The 20,310-nt window shown below is 38.8% G+C and overlaps 1 protein-coding gene and 1 long non-coding RNA gene across 5 annotated transcripts in view; one reads left to right on the top strand and one right to left on the bottom strand.

Moving 5' to 3' along the window:
• Positions 1 to 20,310, top strand: part of LOC132870071 (butyrophilin subfamily 1 member A1-like) — a 138,757-nt gene that overhangs the window by 82,736 nt on the left and 35,711 nt on the right. For all 4 annotated transcript variants that reach the window (XM_060903878.1, XM_060903794.1, XM_060903729.1 and 1 more), the window contains one exon: positions 3,698 to 3,721. In XM_060903878.1, the coding sequence (XP_060759861.1) occupies positions 3,698 to 3,721 (24 nt within the window). The remainder of the gene's footprint in view (positions 1 to 3,697; positions 3,722 to 20,310) is intronic.
• On the bottom strand, positions 8,947 to 9,920 carry LOC132870803 (uncharacterized). Its single transcript, XR_009651206.1, has 4 exons — positions 9,851 to 9,920; positions 9,702 to 9,755; positions 9,371 to 9,423; positions 8,947 to 9,016 (listed from the first exon to the last, which is right to left on the bottom strand). It is a non-coding gene; the product is annotated as an uncharacterized LOC132870803 (long non-coding RNA).

Raw genomic sequence — 20,310 nt, 5'->3', positions numbered from 1 at the left:
TAAACATAGCGAGAGGCTGGGCTACGTGTGTGTGTGTGTAAAGTGTAAACCAGTGCATCCTGACTTTCTAACTATGCCTGTGTGTTGCGTGAGCGGCAGTCAGTCAACAACTCTTCGCAAAGTTTCCTTATGAAACACTATGCTCGCTGAAATTATGGCAGGGAACACCAGATTAAACATTAAAACTGCCTTCTGAGCACTGTATCTACAGGCTACCACCGAAAGAAGGAGGCTACCAGAAAGGCATCTCTACTCCATACGAGTTTACTTTCACTACGACATTACTTTGAACAGACTATCAAAAAATTTCAAGGTGATATGATAAAGTAAGGCACAGTTTACTTAGTCGTTGTTGTTTTTTTTTTTAAAAACGATGCAATCGTTTTCTGCCTTTTGGTACCCTTCATCATGCCGTGTTGGGGTCCTGAACTAAGAGGAGCTGTCCCCGATATGCCTGTCAAACTTGTTGTGGGTAACCATAGCAACCAAGCTCGAGCTCGCAACCTGTGCCGTCTGCGCAGTTGCAACTATGTATATACTGCTGTGCACCTCAATAAACCGAATGGTAATTAGTCTTTTGATTTTTCCGTGAGGTTTGCCTTGTGCAAAGAAAGACAGCATAGACGTTTTTTCCTCCCTATAAGTGGGGGGGACCGAACGAGGTGAATTTAAATCTGGGTGGGACGAATTCCCCCCGTCCCCCCCTCTATCTGTGCCCGTGAGTATCAGATATTTATCCTCTCCTGGATCAGAATCAGAATTCTGATGACTAGCTCATCTAAGGTGTCATTGAGGCATTATGTTGGTGTGGGTCACTGGAGGCTGGGTGTGAACGGCGAGTCATTAGGGTGATCAAAGGATTGCCCGTTAGGGTGATCAATGGAAATCTGACTCTCTCTGTCCTCCTGTGAGTCACCGAAAACAGCTGGGTCCTGGCGCACACCCAGCCGTCTGGGAAGAGTGTCCAAGACCGCGTTGTAGATGGTTGATAAATGATGTCTCAGACCCCCACCTCTGTTCAGTGATGGCCACTCCAGGTTGACAAAAATGGCTTCTTTAACTCCTCGCTCATACCAACGATCCTCTCTGGCTAAAATGTGTACGTTACAATCCTGAAATAAGTGTCCTTTGTTGTTAAGATGAATGTAGACAGCCGAGTCCTGGCCTGAGGAGCTGGCTCTCCTATGTTGAGCCGGCTCTCCTGTGTTGAGCCAAGCGCCTGTATAGCGGTTGTTTTGTCTCCCCAATATACGAGTCCGTGCAATCATCACTGCACTGAATTGCATACACTACGTTGTCCTGTTTGTGTTTGGGTATTCTGTCCTTAGGGTGGACCAGTTTCTGCTTCAGGGTGTTACTGGGTCTGAAATGTACCGGAATGTTGTGTTTGTAGAAGATCCTCCTGAGTTTCTCAGATAGACCAGAAATGTAGGGAATGACAATGTTCTTGCGTTTGTTCCTGTTATCATCCTTGTTATCATCTTTCGGACGAGAGGTGAAACGTTTTCAAGAATCTTCAAGCAAGTCCAGTTGCCCTTTTCTACCACCCACAGTTCAGGAAGCTCTCCTTCCACACTAATTTGAATCCTACCAATTTTGTTTGATGTCATTTACATTCCAATTTTCAAGTGGTTTGTTTTAAAGTGCGAGTGTCATCATTAAACCAGGGTGAAAATTTCTCTCAAATCATTTTCCTTTTAAGTGGAGCTACATTATCTCAAGTACAGCGGAACGTTGACTCGAAGCAATCAGTTGCCTGATCAAGTTCTGCGGGGGCCGACAGTGATCCAATCAAATCTAATAACTCTGGGAGATCATTTATAAAACTCTGTGCAGTAGTTGACGTGAATGTATGTTGAATACAGTAGCATGGTGAGGTGCATACAGTGGTGCTTGAAAGTTTGTGAACCCTTTCGAATTTTCTATATTTCTGCATAAATATGACCTAAAACAACATCAAATTTTCACACAAGTCCTAAAAGTAGATAAAGAGAACCCAGTTAAACAAATGAGACAAAAATATTATACTTGGTCATTTATTTATTGAGGAAAATAATCCAATATTACATATCAGTGAGTGGCAAAAGTATGTGAACCTCTAGGATTAGCAGTTAATTTGAAGGTGAAATTAGAGTCAGGTGTTTTCAGTCAATGGGATGACAATCAGGTGTGAGTGGGCACCCTGTTTTATTTAAAGGACAGGGATCTATCAAAGTCTGATCTTCACAACACATGTTTGTGGAAGTGTATCATGGCACAAACAAAGGAGATTTCTGAGGACCTCAGAAAAAGCATTGTTGAAAAGGCTGGAAAAGGTTACAAAAGCATCTGTAAAGAGTTTGGACTCCACCAATCCACAGTCAGACAGATTGTGTACAAATGGAGGAAATTCAAGACCATTGTTACCCTCCCCAGGAGTGCTCGACCAACAAAGATCACTCCAAGAGCAAGGCGTGTAATAGTCAGCGAGGTCACAAAGGATCCCAGGGTAACTTCTAAGCAACTGAAGGCCTCTCTCACATTGGCTAATGTAAATGTTCATGACTTCACCATCAGGAGAACACTGAACAACAATGGTGTGCAGGGCAGGGTTGCAAGGAGAAAGCCACTGCTCTCCAAAAAGAACATTGCTGTTCGTCTGCAGTTTGCTAAAGATCACGTGGACAAGCCAGAAGGCTATTGGAAAAATGTTTTGTGGATGGATGAGACCAAAATAGAACTTTTTGGTTTAAATGAGAAGTGTTATGTTTGGAGAAAGGAAAACTCTGCATTCCAGTATAAGAACCTTATCCCATCTGTGCCACATGGTGGTGGTGGTAGTATCATGGTTTGGGTCTGTTTTGCTGCATCTGAGCCAGGATGGCTTGCCATCATTGATGGAACAATAAATTCTGAATTATACCAGCGAATTCTAAAGGAAAATGTCAGGACATCTGTCCATGAACTGAATCTCAAGAGAAGGTGGGTCATGCAGCAAGACAATGAACCTAAGCACACAAGTTGTTCTACCAAAGAATGGTTAAAGAAGAATAAAGTTAATGTTTTGGAATGGCCAAGTAAAAGTCCTGACATTAATCTAATCGAAATGTTGTGGAAGGACCTGAAGCGAGCAGTTCATGTGAGGAAACCCACCAACATCCCAGAGTTGAAGCTGTTTTGTATGGAGGAATGGGCTAAAATTCCTCCAAGCCGGTGTGCAGGACTGATCAACAGTTACCGGAAATGATTATTAATTGCAGTCATTGCTGCACAAGGGGGTCACACCAGATACTGAAAGCAAAGGTTCACATACTTTTGCCACTCACAGATATGTAATATTGGATCAGTTTCCTCAATAAATAAATGACCAAGTATAATATTTTTGTCTCATTTGTTTAGCTGGGTTCTCTTTATCTACTTTTAGGACTTGTGTGAAAATCTGATGTTTTAGGTCATATTTATGCAGAAATATAGAAAATTCTAAAGGGTTCACAAACTTTCAAGCACCACTGTATGTGTATATTTCTCTCCTTTCTTTACATCCTCTATTTTTAGGGAAACTCTACTGATGGAAAAAAAACATGTTTTTGGTATTTTAAATATTTGTACTGTGTTTCTACTTTTTGTCTAATGTAAATATTATTCAGATATTAGTTATTATTTTTTGTTGAATTTTGTATGTGGATCAATTAATCTAAAATATGGCTTCTTGTTTCAGAGTTTATAAAAGGGTTGTTGGCAGGTAAGAACAATTTGTTTTTTTCTTCAGTACAGGTAAATCACAGTCTCTGCTGTGTGTGTGTGTGTGTGTGTGTGTGTGTGTGTGTGTGTGTGTGTGTGTGTGTGTGTGTGTGTGTGATCTTTAAGAAAATAACATGGACATGATTTTGTTTTGAAAAAAAGTGCTGAGGGGAAAAAGAAATTAATTTTAAATCAAGTGAATTCTGAAGGTTTTTTAATTCCTCTGTTTGAGCAGGTTTTTTCTGGAAAACTTCAATATATAACCTGTGTTTAAATCCACAGTTTAATCATGGAGTAACAATAGTTTTTATTTTTATTGAGTTGCTGTGGTTTCCATCACCTACACTGGGCGTTTACTGGGAGTCTGTTAGAAGAAAGAGAAAGTGAAGTCTGATCCTACAGGATTAAACTCACCATTATACTGAACTACAGCTTCACACTTTAGCTCTATAATAGATTTATATGAACACAATATCATGATAACATCCATCCATTATCTGTAGCCGCTTATCCTGTGCAGGGTCGCAGGCAAGCTGGAGCCTATCCCAGCTGACTATGGGCGAGACGCGGGGTACACCCTGGACAAGCCGCCAGGTCATCGCAGGGCTGACACAGAGATAAACAACCATTCACACTCATGGTCAATTTAGAGCCACCAGTTAACCTAACCTGCATGTCTTTGGACTGTGGGGGAAACCGGAGCACCCGGAGGAAACCCACGCAGACACAGGGAGAACATGCAAACTCCACACAGAAAGGCCCTTGCCGGCCACTGGGCTCAAACCCAAGACCTTCTTGCTGTGAGGCGACAGTGTTAACCATAACACCACCGTGCTGCCCATCATGATAATAGTTTTCTGGAAATAAACCCATTATACAGTAATGCAGAGGCGGCTTGGATCAATGGGCTAGTAGGGATAAGCCCTGCCCATCTTTCAAAGGTTTAAAAAAAAAAAAAGAATAAATAATTCTATATAAGGTTTCATTTTGTGCATCCACATCATCTCACAAATGTTTTAAAGAGGATTGTTTGTGATGCCGGCGGCACGGTGGTGTAGTGGTTAGCACTGTCGCCTCACAGCAAGAAGGTCCTGGGTTTGAGCCCAGTGGCCGGCGAGGGCCTTTCTGTGTGGAGCTTGCATGTTCTCCCCATGTCTGCGTGGGTTTCCTCTGGGTGCTCCGGTTTCCCCCACAGTCCAAAGACATGCACGTTAGGCTAATTGGTGGCTCTAAATTGACTGTAGGTGTGAATGCGAGTGTGAATGGTTGTTTGTCTCTGTGTGAGCCCTGCGATAACCTGGAGACTTGTCCAGGGTGTACCCCGCCTCTCGCCCATAGTCAGCTGGGATAGGCTCCAGCTTGCCTGCGACCCTGTAGAACAGGATAAGCGGCTACAGATGATGGATGGATGGATGGATGGATGTTTGTGATGCCCCCTGGACGCCTCCCAAGGGAGGTTTTCTGGGCATGCCCCACCGGGAGGAGACCCCGGGACAGACCCAAGACACGCTGGAGAGATTACAGATCTCGGCTGGTCTGGGAATGCCTCAGTATTCCCCCAGAAGAGCTGGTGAAGGTGGCCGGGGAGAGGGAAGTCTGGGCTGCTCTGCTTCAGCTGCTACCCCCATGACCCAGATCCGGATTATTATGTTTGTGATTTTTTTTTTAACTAGCGGTCGGACAGAAAAACACACAGAATGATATAAAGCGCGAGTCTTTGGGTGAACTGTAACGAGCCCAGTGCTGTAGTCAGGGAGACGCTCTGCTGTAGGGTAATGCAGCCAATCAGCAGCAACTGTGTCATGTGACTACCGTATGATGCCCCCCCCAAAGTTTTGAGCTCCAGTGGGTGAATATATTCTAACCCATTTTGGTGACATTTCCGTATTACGTCACCAGTAGGCGTGTTCCAGACTCAGTCTCAGGTGGACTGAACATGAATGAAGTGGATTATTTAGTGCATCATTATTTTTCCTTTCAAAAGATGTTTGGAGGAGAAACTCAAAGTTGATGGACTGAGCACACATTTTCGAAACAAAGTACAAATTACACAAAAGGACAGATGATAAAACCATACATTTTTTTGTTTGTTAACAAAAGGGTGAAAACTTTTCTGTGTACCATGTTTGTTATTCAGATGAAACACAGTTCAGATTCAAATGATAAAAAAGCTTTTATATAAACTTTTTTTAATTATATATTAGTGATGTATATTATTTACTGTGGCCCTCAAATAATTTACCACCAGCCACCATCAAGACTCTTATTCAAGTACATTTATGACTTAAAAATGCATTTATACTCCATTACGTACACACTTCTCACTACTTTTATTTAATTTATTAAATTGTTTTGCAGGCATGAGATTTTTCCGGTTTTTAACGGAATTCCGATTTTTAGACATCTATATGGGTCATTCATGAGATCAGTGTAAATTTGATGAAAAAAGCTGGGGGGTGTTGGTTCAGGTCTGTGATTCGGTCCTCAGTATTACTGTTCAGTCCTGTACGCTTTGAGACTGGCTGTGATTTTTAGTGGTTCCCGGCCCACAGAGTGTTTAAAGTGTTGACTTTTGGTCAGTTGGGATATCTTTGACGAATCCCGGTTCGCGATGTATATTCTATCAACTACGGGGCCTGCACAAAAATGGAGACGGTCATCGGTGCTCGTGATATTGGGGCGATTAAAGAGTTGGATTCTTCCATAAAAAATAAATTTACGGGGTTGTGGTTAGAAGAAGAAATAGAGCGGCGGCTACAATTATCAACAGTCCATAATTATTGACACCTTTTCAGATTTACCAATAAAAAAACAATTTTACAAAAGTGACTTTCAGTTACAACAGTTATTATTGGTTAATTAATCAACCGGAAGACCCGCCTCGCCCTTTGATCTTGTCATCTGATGATAAGCTCGTTACCCGAGATGGAATTTTTTTAGCACGATCAGCAATTTGAGGAAAACCCGGACGTTATCATCGCAGGTAAGCATGGTGGAAAGATCATGGACATGCTTTTACTGATCAAATTCACCGATATTTCATGATCTCCTTGTCGAAACCTACTTGGTTTCTTACTCTTTCATTTGACAGTCGCCATTTTGTATCTAAACGTGCGTTTGAGAGTCACGTGAGGTGTCGATAATAGTGATCACTTTCACTGGTGTCCACCATTGACACCCTGTGGAATTAGGGGACATTTACAACTGTTATGGATTGATCTTTGTGTAACATTGTTGAAGTAGATCAAGTACTTTAAAAAAATATAAGTGCTATGATTTATAATAATTATTTTCTGATTCATAACAGAGTGGAATGTTTATAGAGTATTTGGAATCCAATTGCAATAAATAGAATTAGAACAGAATTAAAGTCCTAACATATAGAAAATGACATGCTTGAAATCGTCAGATTTTTATTTCATTCAGATTTTTTTTTTGCAGTTTGTTGTAAATATCGACCACATCGTACAATATCAGTAGACATTTTATATTTTTAGATCTAAATTTAAAATCTCAATGAAAAAAAAATCACTTGTTTGAAAATACTGAAGCTTCACCAACCTGAATCTAACTGGAACAAATTAGAGCATTGTTTGAATTATTGGTAAACTATAGAAATTAATATAAACAACAACTAATGATTAACAAAATGTGATCTACGAAAACAGTTAGAAAGTGGAGCAAAAAGATTTTCTGACAGGTTAAACATTCAGTTCATTTGTTTACAAACATTAGTATGGTGGCCGGGAAGTGCAAAACAAAATTACTCACTGTGAAAAACTTACATTTTATAAAACAAAATTACATTGCCAAAACACTTTTACCAAGGACAAAACAATTTTACATCTTAGAAAACAAACCGATAAGATGCGAAACACTTTTACGAGCGCTGAGACAAATCTACAAGTGGAGAACACTTTTACGAGTCCCGGAACAAATTTACAAACAAAAATCTTGACGGAAGGGGAATGTACCAAATGCCACAAGCGACCCGGAAGTACGGTGGCCAGGAAGTGATGGAGTAAGCGGTCAATGTGTGTCGTCTTCTATGGAGTTTATGGTGAAAGAACTTCAACTGTGACTGAATGATGTTTTGCCCCTTTTGTGGAAAACACATGAACCACTGAACACTGCTTGGCTTTTCCTGTGGACAGTCTCTAGAGGTTTTAAAAGGACACAGGCCAGACAGAAGGACCAGATATGCCTTGCCATTATGTACAATATTTGAATGAGGGCCACTCGTATGATGTAATCATGGGTATGATGTCAAGTTCACACAGTGTAAACATCAGCTTGAGGACTTTTAAAAGTAGTAAAGGAAGCCGGGTTGTACCGCAGAAAGGATTATTCCTCTGCAAACGCAATAATTAACACCATCACTTTGTGGATCTGGACAACTGTTTGTCTGCCGCACAATGTGGCAGGTATTCGAGCAAAAGTACAATCTTCGAGTGAAGAGAGATGATGTGATGAATTTGCTCTGGGACCTTAATCCTCGAGGGTGTGAGAGGAGAGCACACAGAAGGTTCTTATAAGAAGAACCTACCACTCAGTGGAACCGAACTACATGTGGCACGCTGATGGTTATGTTGTTGGGTTTTCTTCTTGCATTTTTTTTTAAATGTATGCCAAGAGATGACCATGTTGTAATTTGGTGCTCTACAAGTAAAATTTTCTAGCCTGAGAATCATGTACATTTGAAAATGCACTTCTGTTTTAAAATGGATTGAGAAAATCTCATGACCAGTCTATCACAGAAATAATTAAAAGGCAATATCTGAATTTTTGTTGTTTATTAATGTAACATTTGGTGAAGAGGTATCCGAATCAGTTGGAAACATCACAGGGAAAAGTGAAAATACATCTTGACAAACTATGAAACCAGACCGTGGTGAGCCCCGTCATCTGATTTGGAGTGAAACATTGCTGTCTATGCCTGAACACTAAATGTCTGAATCTGTCACCCACAGCTGGACAGTGGTGTACGTTGTACAGTGAAAAACTGCAATGCTACAGTTAATAGCTGTTACTTTACATTGCTGTGTGTTTTTTGTAAATGTTTTCACACTGACTGCAGCCAGCTCCTCTTCCTCAACATCTGGTGTGTACAGGTCTGTGTATTTACTGTTGGGAAATTACCATTTTCATGTTAAAACATCTTACAAACACAAATTTATTTCCCATGGAATCCATGAATTAAAATTGAGTTATCATTTTTTTTTACTTCCCTGTAGCAAGAAGTCTTGTCTGGATTTGTTTCAGGTGGATCCAGATCCTCAGTATCAGATCTTACTATCTGAAAAACAATTTAAAATGTATGAAACAACACTGAAAGCAAGAAACATCAGGCTGCCACAGTCTGCCTTAATACCTGTCCAGGCTGATTTGTGGCTGAATGTCCCGGTCCATCTCGGAAACATGATAAAATTCATAAAATTACTACGTTCATGATACAGGCTACAGTAGAGCTCTGAGTAATATTTAGTAGTCAGAGGAACTGTAAGATTTATAAATAAGAGATTAATAACAAAAAATAATCACATTACATGTATAGTGTTTTCTGCTACATGTTCATCAAAGCAAATGCTCTGGGATAATCACATCAACAATTTAAAGATAAATTACTGATTGTATAAAAGTGAGTACTTACCTTTCATCATCAGGTTTGTGTTGGGGAGTACTTTGGTTTTGTGGTTCAAAAACCTGAGAGGAAACGCATACAATTATCAACAATTTTTAACAGCTTCCATTATTGTTCCCTTCCCACATACAGTATATATCGATGGTGAAAGGTTGTGTGTTTCTGATAGTAACTGCAAAATAATCAAAACAAGCCTTGTTCTTCTAAAATATAGACCAGAACATAGGTTTTATGCTTAAAACATAGATCCAACAAATGAATGAATACATGCATACTTATTTTTAAAAAATTAAATACATAATAAATGTATGTACCACACTGTCAGCTTGATTGAATTTACCTGTGCTCCTTGATGTGATGACAATCTCAGAATCAGAGTCTGACGTATCATCCACTGTTGTAAAAACAAAAAAAAAATCCAACAGATTATGTATCCTACAGTAGAGTATGTAATTATGTAAAAAATATTGAATCATGAGCTCCACAAACCTCCTTTAAAGTGTCTTTCTATGCAAATGAAAAAGTAATCCTGGAATATGCTTTTCCTGTTTCATTTTTATATTCTGCCAGTTTGAATGGCCTTTCTGACCCAGGCACATGATCACCTCTGAGCAGTCTAGAGAAAAGAATATACAGTCCATCACGCATGTCCTTGTTGAAAGTTCGCATTTTCTGGACAGCTTGTTTCAGTAGATCAGGTGCTGCTACCTCTGGGTCTGTAAATAACGGGAGTGTTTTCCCTCTTAGAGCTTTTAAATCAGTTCCATGTGGCACCATCAATTTTATGTTTATCTAGTAAAATAATAGAAACATAAAATTAATTTCATATATCATGCACAGATAAAATATGATATACAGTTTTTCAATGCTATGTATAGAACAGCCAATACAGCTTACCTGGACACGTTTCCTTCCTTGTTTTGGCTGATATCTTCCTTTCAGCCCACAGTTACAGGACTGTCGTTCTTCTGTCTTTGAGCTTCTGTACTCCAGGAACTATTTATATGATGGACACGGTTATTCTGCTGGAATGGACAGAGTTCCATTTTGTGGTTCATGTGTTTTCCACAAAAGGGGCAAAACATCATTCAGTCACAGTTGAAGTTCTTTCACCATAAACTCCATAGAAGACGACACAGATCGACCGCTCACTCCATCACTTCCCAGCAACCGTACTTCCAAGTTGCTTGCGGCATTCGGTACATTCCCCTTCTGTCAAGATTTTCGTTTGTAAATTTGTTCCGGGACTCGTAAAAGTGTTCTGCCACTTGTAGATTTGTCTCAGCGCTTGTAAAAGTGTTTCACATCTTGTCAGTTTGTTTTCTAAGATGTAAGATGTTTTCTAAGATGTTTTGTCAGTTTGTTTTCTAAGATGTAAATTTGTTTTGTCCTTGGTAAAAGTGTTTTGGCAATGTAATTTTGTTTTAATAAATGTAAGTGTTTTACAGTTTGTAATTTTGTTTTGCACTTCCTGGCCACCGTACATTAGAATTATTTCCTCATTTACGTAATCACCGACATTGATATATTTATATAAAAAGATATTTTGTACTAAATACAAGTCTATGTAAAACTAATTTTGAATAAAAAACTGTTTTGTTTTCACTTAATACCACATACCAGTTGTTTGTTTATTTAAAAAAATATCATCTGGGTGTCGATAATTGTGGAACGGTGTCATGTGATCTGATACTCTAAGTCAGGGGTGTCAAACATACGGCCCGCTAGATGGTTTAATCCGGCCCCAGACTTGTAGAGAAAAAATTTCTAAGGATGTCAAAAAAAGTAAATCTCTAGCCCATTCCTGTGACGACTTGTGAATTTTTAAAGAAATAACCGAAATGCTCAATGCTTCTGATATGCCCGCTGACATCCAACTCGAGATAATTGACTTGCAGTGTGATTCTGATATGAAGCAGAAATTTGCGTCGGTGGGCTTAGGACACGTTTTATCAATATCTCTTGCCAGGGTACCCCAAATTAACATCCCTGGCTGCAAAGGTTTTATCCATGTTTGGGACTACCTATTTTTGTGAACAGGCGTTCTCTGTTATGAACCTCAACAAAACAAAGCACCGCTCAAGGTTATCAAATGCACACTTGAATGACATTGTGAAATGTGCTGCTGCTCAGGATTTGAAACCTGATATTGCTGCCCTCATGAAGGCTAAAAGATGCCAAGTGTCAGGAGCCAGCAGCAGCCGATAGACTTGGTGAGAGAAAGCGGGGAGGGAGGTTAATCAGCATTAAGGCCTGGGCCTAATTCGTGTAATGTTCACAAATGTTTGCAGTCTGAAGAATGCAGTTCTTTGAAAATAAGATTACTCTGGTTTCACTTTAAAAGACAATGAATATGGTGCAGTGTATCATTCTCAGCTTCAGTAGGCCTAGCCTACAAAATAGTTTGATCTGATGTAGCCTAATCGTATTGCTCATGCACTGCTATAACTTTGTTTGTTAATTTAATTTTATTTTTCATAAATTTGCACATTTGGGCAGGATGTTTAGGCTACTTTCTTCATAGCTCCCACTTGAGTATAGTGTGGGGAGTTTTTTTTGATTGATTACTTTATTCTGAACAATAAAGAAGAAAGATATAAAAATAAAAATTTAAATAAATATAAATCAAAACATCATCATAAACAAACAGAATAGCGTAGCCACAAGGCAATAACAATGTTCAGAAAGGATTAGGAAGAAGTAATAACTTATCCAATCCTAACCCTCTATACCACCGCTAATCAAATGTCACTTTCCACCATAATAAACTATATATACAAAAGAAAACAAAAGCAATAAACAAAAAAGAAAACATACCAACAAACCAAAACATACCAACATGGTATAATATCGACCAAATCAAATATACAGATACTTATGTTATGCATATATACACACATACAATACATATATACAGTACATACATATACACATACCTATAACTATACACTAAATACAAGAAGACCAGTCACAGACTTGCTCTCAATTTCATCATCACCTATATAGTCTGCCTGTCCTCATTCTCATATATTTTTATTAACATGTTTTTATATAATTTTATAAACAGTTTTATGTTGGTGCTATTTTTGAGTTCATTTTCCAGACCATTCCACAATTTCACCCCACAGACTGTTATGCACATACTTTTCATAGTTGTTCTAACATTTACTCTCTTAAAATTCATTTCCCCTCTCAGGTTATACCCACCCTGCCTTTCCATAAACGTATTTTGTACCTCACCCGGAAGAAGGTTACGTCTTGCTTTATACATAATTTGTGCAGTCTTGTGTTTAACCAGATCCGTGAATTTCAGAGTGTGTGCTTTTACGAATAATGCGTTTGTATGCTCAAGATATCCCGTATTATTGACAATTCTTATTGCTCTTTTTTGTAATGTGCATAACGGCTGCAGGTTAGATTTGTAGGTATTACCCCATATCTCCACACAGTAGCTCAGATATGGAAGTATGAGTGCATTATACAGAGTATGTAGTGATTTATAGTCCAGAATGTGTCTTGATTTCCCCAAAATTGCAGTAATCTTTGCTATTTTTGCTTTAACATGATTAATATGCGGCTTCCAGCAGACTTTATGATCAACAATCACACACAGAAATTTTATTTCATAAACTCTTTCTATGGTTGTCAATTTTCAATTCAACTTGAGGGTTCGACTTATTTTCCGAATAACAATCTTTGTTTTACTCAAATTCAATGACAATTTGTTTACATTAAACCACCTTTTTAATTTATTCATTTCGGTTGTGATTGTTTCCATAAGCTGCTGTGCATTGTCCCCGGCGCAAAAGATGTTTGTATCATCAGCAAATAAAATGCATTTCATTATACATGATACATTACATAAATCATTAACGTACAATATAAAACAGCTTAGGACCTAAGACAGACCCTTGCGGTACTCCACATGTTATGGGCAAATAATCAGATGCGTGATCTCCAATTTTTACAAATTGTTGCCTGTTACTTAAGTAGCTCCTCACCCAGTCCAAACCAACCCCTCTGATACCATACCTCTCTAATTTTTTTAATTGAATGTCGTGATTTATTGTGTCAAATGCTTTCTTTAGATCTATGAAAATTCCCATAACATGTTTTTTATTGTCTATACCATTTGTGATTTTCTCAATAAGTTCCATTAATGCCAGGGTTGTTGATCTGTCTTTCCGGAATCCGTATTGACTGTCAGCTAAAAGTTTATATTTTTCAATGAAGTTGTCTAGTTTTGCTGTGAACAGTTTTTCGAGGATCTTGGAGAACTGAGAGAGTAAAGAAACTGGCCTTACACATCATTTGTGTAATGGTGTCTATCTCCACATTTATATAAAGGTATAACTTTAGCTATTTTCATGTTGTTTGGAAATTTACCAGATTGAAAAGACATATTACATATGTGAGTAAATGGTTCTGCAATTTCTTCAATAACTTTTTTGATTAAACTCATATCAGTATCATTCCAGTCAGTGGAGGTTTTACTTTCACTTCTCCTTACAATGTCCTATGACCTCTTTTATGCCAACTGCACCAATGAATATAGATTTAGGATTTCTCTCCCATCGAGCAGCCTCCGCCCCTCCAGGTGTGTCTTTATCCTGAATCTTTTCTGCCAAATCTGATCCCACATTTACAAAGAATCTATTAAAACCATTTACCACTTCCTCCATATTATTTATTGATCTGTCATTCTCAATATAATGATCAGGGTAGCTTGTGTTTTTGTTTTTAGCTCTATTCCTAATAATACTATTTAGTACATTCCATAGCCCCTTCATGTTATTTTTATTACTATCTAATAATTTCTTATAATATTCCTTCTTACATGTCCTCATAATGCTGGTTAATTTATTCTTGTATTTTTTATATTTAATTTCTGCCTCCAAAGTTATTTTTTTTTATGAATTGTCTATACAGCGTGTTTTTTTTTTTACAGGCATTTTTTAATCCTTTGGTGATCCATGGACCATTTGCTTGTTTTTGTCCATCATTGTATTTCCTTACAGGACAGGTTTTATCATATAGTGTTTTAAAGATATTTAGGAATCCACTGTATGCTTTGTCAATATCTTCTTCCTCATATACTACTCTCCAGTTCTGTTTAAGTAATTCACTCTTAAGTATCCTTATGTTTTCTTCGGTTTTTATCCGTTTGTATTTCAGCTGATTCATGTCCTTAGGTTTCCAGTAATTACAGTGATAGACAAATACAGGCAAATGGTCACTGATGTCATTATATAAAAGCCCACTTTCTGTATTATTTTCCATACTGTTTGTAAATATATTATCTATTAATGTGACACAATGAGAAGTAATTCTACTAGGTTTGGTGATTTTTGGGTATAAACCCATACTGTACATTGTATTTATGAAATCTTCTGTCATTTTATGCCTTTTTGGATTTAACAGATCAATATTATAATCCCCACAGATAAACACAGTCTTCTGCACTGAGTTAGAAAACATGTTTTCCATCCAGTTTTCAAATATATCGATACTTGATGCTGGAGTTCTGTACAAACAGCTCAATTATATTTTTTACTTTTTCCATACAAATGTCCACTGTGATACATTCCACCAGATTATCAACAGCTGCTGTCATACTCTCCACCACCTTATACTTCAGTCCTTTGTCCACATATATTGCCACACCTCCTCCTCTCTTTTTCACTCTGCTTATATGATTTAGATCATAACCCTCCATCTCAAAGTCCACATCTCTGTCAGTGCTGATCCATGTCTCTGAAATTGCTATGATGTTGAATGGGTTCTTAAACTGTTTCAAATATTCTTTAATATTGTGGAAGTTGGCATATAGGCTTCTGCTATTGAAGTGGATGATTGATATGTTATGCTTTGACTGGAAAGTTGCGTTGTAGTGCTCATCTGTGTAATAACTGCAGCTGTTTTCTATATCATTGAGTAAATTGTTATCCGGATCAATATCATGTTCTATGTCCTGTATTTTATGTTCTGTATATACAAAGTTTTCTAGTCCTAATGTTTGTTTATTATCAGGAGTTGTCATGGCTGTAGTTTAAGGATACCTTGTTGTACGTTTCGTTAATATTTGCTCAGCTCCTCCAGCTCCCGGATGACTAGTACTTTGGCTTGTTCTGGTGTTCCATTTAACTTGATGTATATTTTGCAGTTTGAAGTCCATGTTGATTGTATTTTCTTCTGTTTTCTGAGTAAACGGGCCATTCTGGCAATGTCCGCATTTTTCTTTGTCAGGTGCTCATTGATGTAAACGTCTGATCCCTTCAGCCGTCTTCCCTGTTTCAGCAGTTCGTTTTTGTTTTCTATTTGCAAACCGAACTATTATTGCCGGTTTTGTCTTCTCGTTTCTCCTTGGGAGCGGGTGACAGGCCTCGATGTTTTCCCTGTCTAACTCAACTCCCTTTGAGCGGAGAAACGCCACCACCTGTTGCTCCACCGATGCCGCGTCGTCCTCGCTCGGCTCCTCTCCGTTCCGCATCGCCACTGCCCGTGCATATGAACGAGGTTTCACTTCCAAGCCGGTGATTATGATGTCGTTCATTCTGGTATATTGCTCCAGATCGGCCACCCGGTTCTCCAGCAAGTTAATCCGCTTGTCCTTCTCGGTTATTTGTATCCTCAAGGCTTTAACTTCCTCCACCAGGCTCATGATGGTTTTCTGCTGTTGTCTAACAGCAGAAACCTCCTCCGTCAACATGTCGAGCGATCTTTTAATATCGTCGACCTCCTCAACCTGTGCTGTATTCTTTTTTGGTAGTATGTCGTCCCGTTATCATAACAACATGCCCACTGATAGCTTCTTAGCCCCTTTCAGCTTCTGAGCAATGCGAAGCGCAGGAAGAACAAGCGGGGCAGCAGCAGCGCGGCAGGAAAATCTGAGGCTTCAGCCGCGGCCCGGGCCCGCTCTCAGCTCGCCCTCAGCCTGTTCCCGCGCAGTGGTTCAGGTTGTCAGATGTAAAAATGTATTCACTCAACTGTATAAAAATAAGCCAGTTTGAGAGTGAAATGCATTTTATTTCAAATCCATTGGCCTCTCTGTGAATAAAGGTGTAATAATCTAGATCCCTTGTGATCAGTGATTGTCGGCTACAAATGTAGGCTGAAGCATAAAGCATAGCCTACTGAAAAAACAATGCTAAAGATTTGGAGTTGACGAAGGTTATTTTGCAATTATTTGACTGGTCCGGCCCACTTGAGATCAGATGGGCTGTATGTGGCCCCTGAACCAAAATGAGTTTGACACCCCTGCTCTAAGTAATCAGGAATCAACATTTTTTCCCCAGTGGAAGTTTGAGTAATTAGGCACAATTTACTTATAATTGCAGGTGCTGCTCTATTTAAAATACTGCTCCATGTTAAAGTGGAAAAAAAAAAAAAAAAGACGTTCGCAGAGTAAAGAATATTCCCGAGGAAACATTCCTGGGATATTTAAATTAATTTAATATTAATTTAAGAATATTCCTGGGATTTCAATGGTCCCCCCTAATGTAAATTAAGCCATTTGTCAATGAGTGTGCACTGATCACTGTGGTAGTGGAAGGGCGAGGCCTTGGGCTTTTAGTTGGGGGGGGGGGGGGGGGGGTTAATAATTACAGACCTCGTATCCTAGCCATTTTAGCCGTTGCTAGGACATTAATAATATACATGTTTAATCAGCACGTAGACTAACTAGATCCACTGGGAAAGGGCCAGGCATAGGATCATTATTTTGTAAAGGGGATATTTTTAATTTATAATTATAAAAATGTATGTAAAATTGTATAATGACCTCACTGAGCAGTCTTGTACAATAGTGTAACCTGTGCAGAAAATACTTGAAAATACTGAACCAGGATAATGTTTGTGTTCACATTTAGCAGTGCATGTTGTGCCATCTTGATTACTCGAGGCAGTTGTGAATAAAAACGTGGAGGAGATTTTTAATTGTTATTACTGTGATACGTTACAATGATCTGTTCGTTTTAAAGTTTCACTGCAGTTAATGCTGCTGTTAGTGTTAAATTTAGTGGCAACCTGTTACAGTCATTGTTAAAGCGAGACGGCCTTTCGATTTCATAAAAGTGGTGAAATTTAGTTCCCTCCGAAATTTGGTGATTGTGATACGTTTATTTCTGGAATATCTCAAACAAACAAACAGGTCAGTCTGTGGCTGGGAAGTGATATAATTTGAGGGGATTTCCAAGCAAATAATGGACATGAAATCATTCGCTATTTTAAAAATGTATATTGTGAATCAAATTGTCAATTGAGTGAATCATTACCTGCCTCATAATTATTGCAGCATTAATCGCTGTTAAAACCCTGGCAACGGGTAATTCCTAAATTATTTAAAAATAACCACTTGATTAATCTTCGAAATAATCGAGATAATCCCAGCTAGCGAGTATCTCTGATAAAAGTGGTGTGATTCTCTGAAGGCTAGTCTAGTTAGCTAACAGTTCACCTCACACAGTGAAACCACAGCAGAAAATCAGACTTTTTCAGTTCTTTGACTCATGAGTGTCAGCGCCATTACAGTAACATACCTCCTGTTGGGCAGAGGCTTTTCTCTTTTTGTTGCACCAACAAGTTAAAGCTGTTGGTTGGTTTTTTGTTGCTCCTCTTTTCATTTTGTATGACGGCTCGCTCCCGCTCGCACCGGCTACTGCTTGTGAGAAGACGTGGGGAGAGGAGGATGGGTTCCACAAACACGTCTTACACAGGGATGGGGGGCTGAAAGAAATGTCATTCTTTACTTCCTAATTACATCGAATCGAGAAAACCGACCACTTTATCATGTTTTATAACAGTTAATATTTTTCATTCATCATGATGATATGATTATTTGGGGCGTTGTATTGGCTGCTTTTGATTATTGGGGGGTTAAAACCCAAACCCCCTCGAATTTACACCCAGGAGTGAAATATATACAGTTGCAAACCTCATGTCTGTATTTATTTATTTTGAATTAACATCCTTGAAATTCAAGTTATCGTTTTTCAGTGTTCAAAGATTCATGTTTTAAAATTCAGATTTAAAAAATCAAGTATGTTTTTTCAAATATATTTTTTCAGTGTTCACAAATTCAGACAGAATAATTGAGTTTTCAGATCTTCAGAAATCTGGATTCTGGTCGCTAATTTCAGTGTCGGATTCAACCAGTCAGATTCAGGCTGGAAAATTCAACACCATAAATATTCCAGTTTAACTTCCGGGTTACTCTGGGCGAGGCAAAGGCCATAGAGTCTGGAGCGTGTCGTACCGTTTCACATCTCCTGCCATTAAACGTCTCCCCTCTCACGAGCGCGCCCCTGTATCACTATAGCAACAGAACACGGTGAAGGTCATCGTGGATTTGAATCAGATCCATAAAGAAATGTGTTTTATAACTCTCAGGTTATTTCTTTCTCTGGAGTCTGCAGCAGGAGTGTGGGGGAGTTAGTGAGTTATAATGGAGCACCTGAGACCTGTTTGTACTTTTCATTCATTCATTGGAGAGAAACACAGATTAGGCCATCCTTAAAAAAAAAATCCGTTTCCTGTCCACCGGGTGAGCAAAAAAAAATTTCAGTCGGGAGGGAGGGATTTTTTTTTTATATATGGATGGATAAGAAATCGCAATGCTGTGTTTGCTTTTTCTTTCAATACTTTATTAAAAAAGCAGACACATTTAATAAAATGACAGTTTAATCAACTGAAACTTGTACAAAAACTAAGTTAGCATTTTAAATGCTGACTGCAACATTTGCAAAACTTTTACAAAGGTACTTAAAATGTCCGACACACGGACTTTTTGTAGTTCTAAATCGAGCGTTAGGCCTAGTTCGGATGAAATTACACTATTAAAATGATCACTGAATGATTTGTTTTTCTGAATCTTTACTATTTTGTTGTTCGCTAGAATACCATTTTGCGATTTCACACTTAAGCAAATGTTTGAAAACTCCGGATCTCCTTCCTTCATGGTGGCTGCCATTTTTTTGTGCCGCACAACGCATGCGCAGAGCTGATTCAGTTCAGAGTACGCGCGCGCTCGGCGGAGGCAGTAGTGCGTCGGGGCTGTCGGAGGGAACAGAAGCAGAGATAACGCTTATTTTGTCTCCGGTAAACCAGTCTTCTCTCGTTCAATTACGTGCTGGCATCAAAAGACACCGTTGGTTGTAAATGAAACCAAACTGAGTCGTTGGAGTGTATTTGCATACACAAATGGAGAAATGTTCGCGGAGCGTTTGTGTAGCCGCCACTGCAGACCGTTGTCGTTAATTCATAGCATGCTCAGCTGCGTGAATGTGTCATGCACCGAAAATAAGAGATTTACAAGCCAGGAACGCCTCATGATGCAATACGCAAGAAAAGAAAGAAGATTTACTGCCATTTTACTTTGGATTTGAGTAAAGTGAATAAATAAATGGTCTGTGGAAAATACATTTAATCCTGGGAACTGCGTGCACAGGAGTTTATTTTGTGTTTACTCCCCCCGGCTGGCTACTTATTTGTCATGGCTGGCTAGTATGAGCCTTAGTGGAAAGCCCTGGGAATGCGTAAATGTCAAGTTCGATTTTAGATTTACGAACCTGAAAAAACTGGTGTTAAAAAAAAAAATTTTCAACCGCACAAACGGCACTCACCCGGCCGGTGGACCGGAAACAGAACATTTTTTAATAATGGCCTTAGCATCAACTTTGGACATCGTTATAGATCATACAAACTATTTATCCGCTGGTAGATCAGACTGGAAGGGGTTGAGTCCAAATCCCCAGACTCTGAGTAAACCACTGTTCTTTAGCCTTCACTGTTCAGCTTTATGATTTGATTGAATTCAGCTTCACTTGTAAAAATGAAAGATTATACATGTGAGTAAAACACTGTGGAAAAAACGGATTATTCTGAAAGAATGATTTGTTCCACCATGTGTGTGGAAAAGTGATGAGTATAAAACTCTTTCCCTTTCAGAGCTG

The sequence above is a fragment of the Neoarius graeffei genome, chromosome 1, assembly GCF_027579695.1.
Source record: "Neoarius graeffei isolate fNeoGra1 chromosome 1, fNeoGra1.pri, whole genome shotgun sequence".
Classification (NCBI taxonomy): domain Eukaryota; kingdom Metazoa; phylum Chordata; class Actinopteri; order Siluriformes; family Ariidae; genus Neoarius; species Neoarius graeffei.
This window is presented reverse-complemented; position numbering and strand designations above follow the sequence as displayed.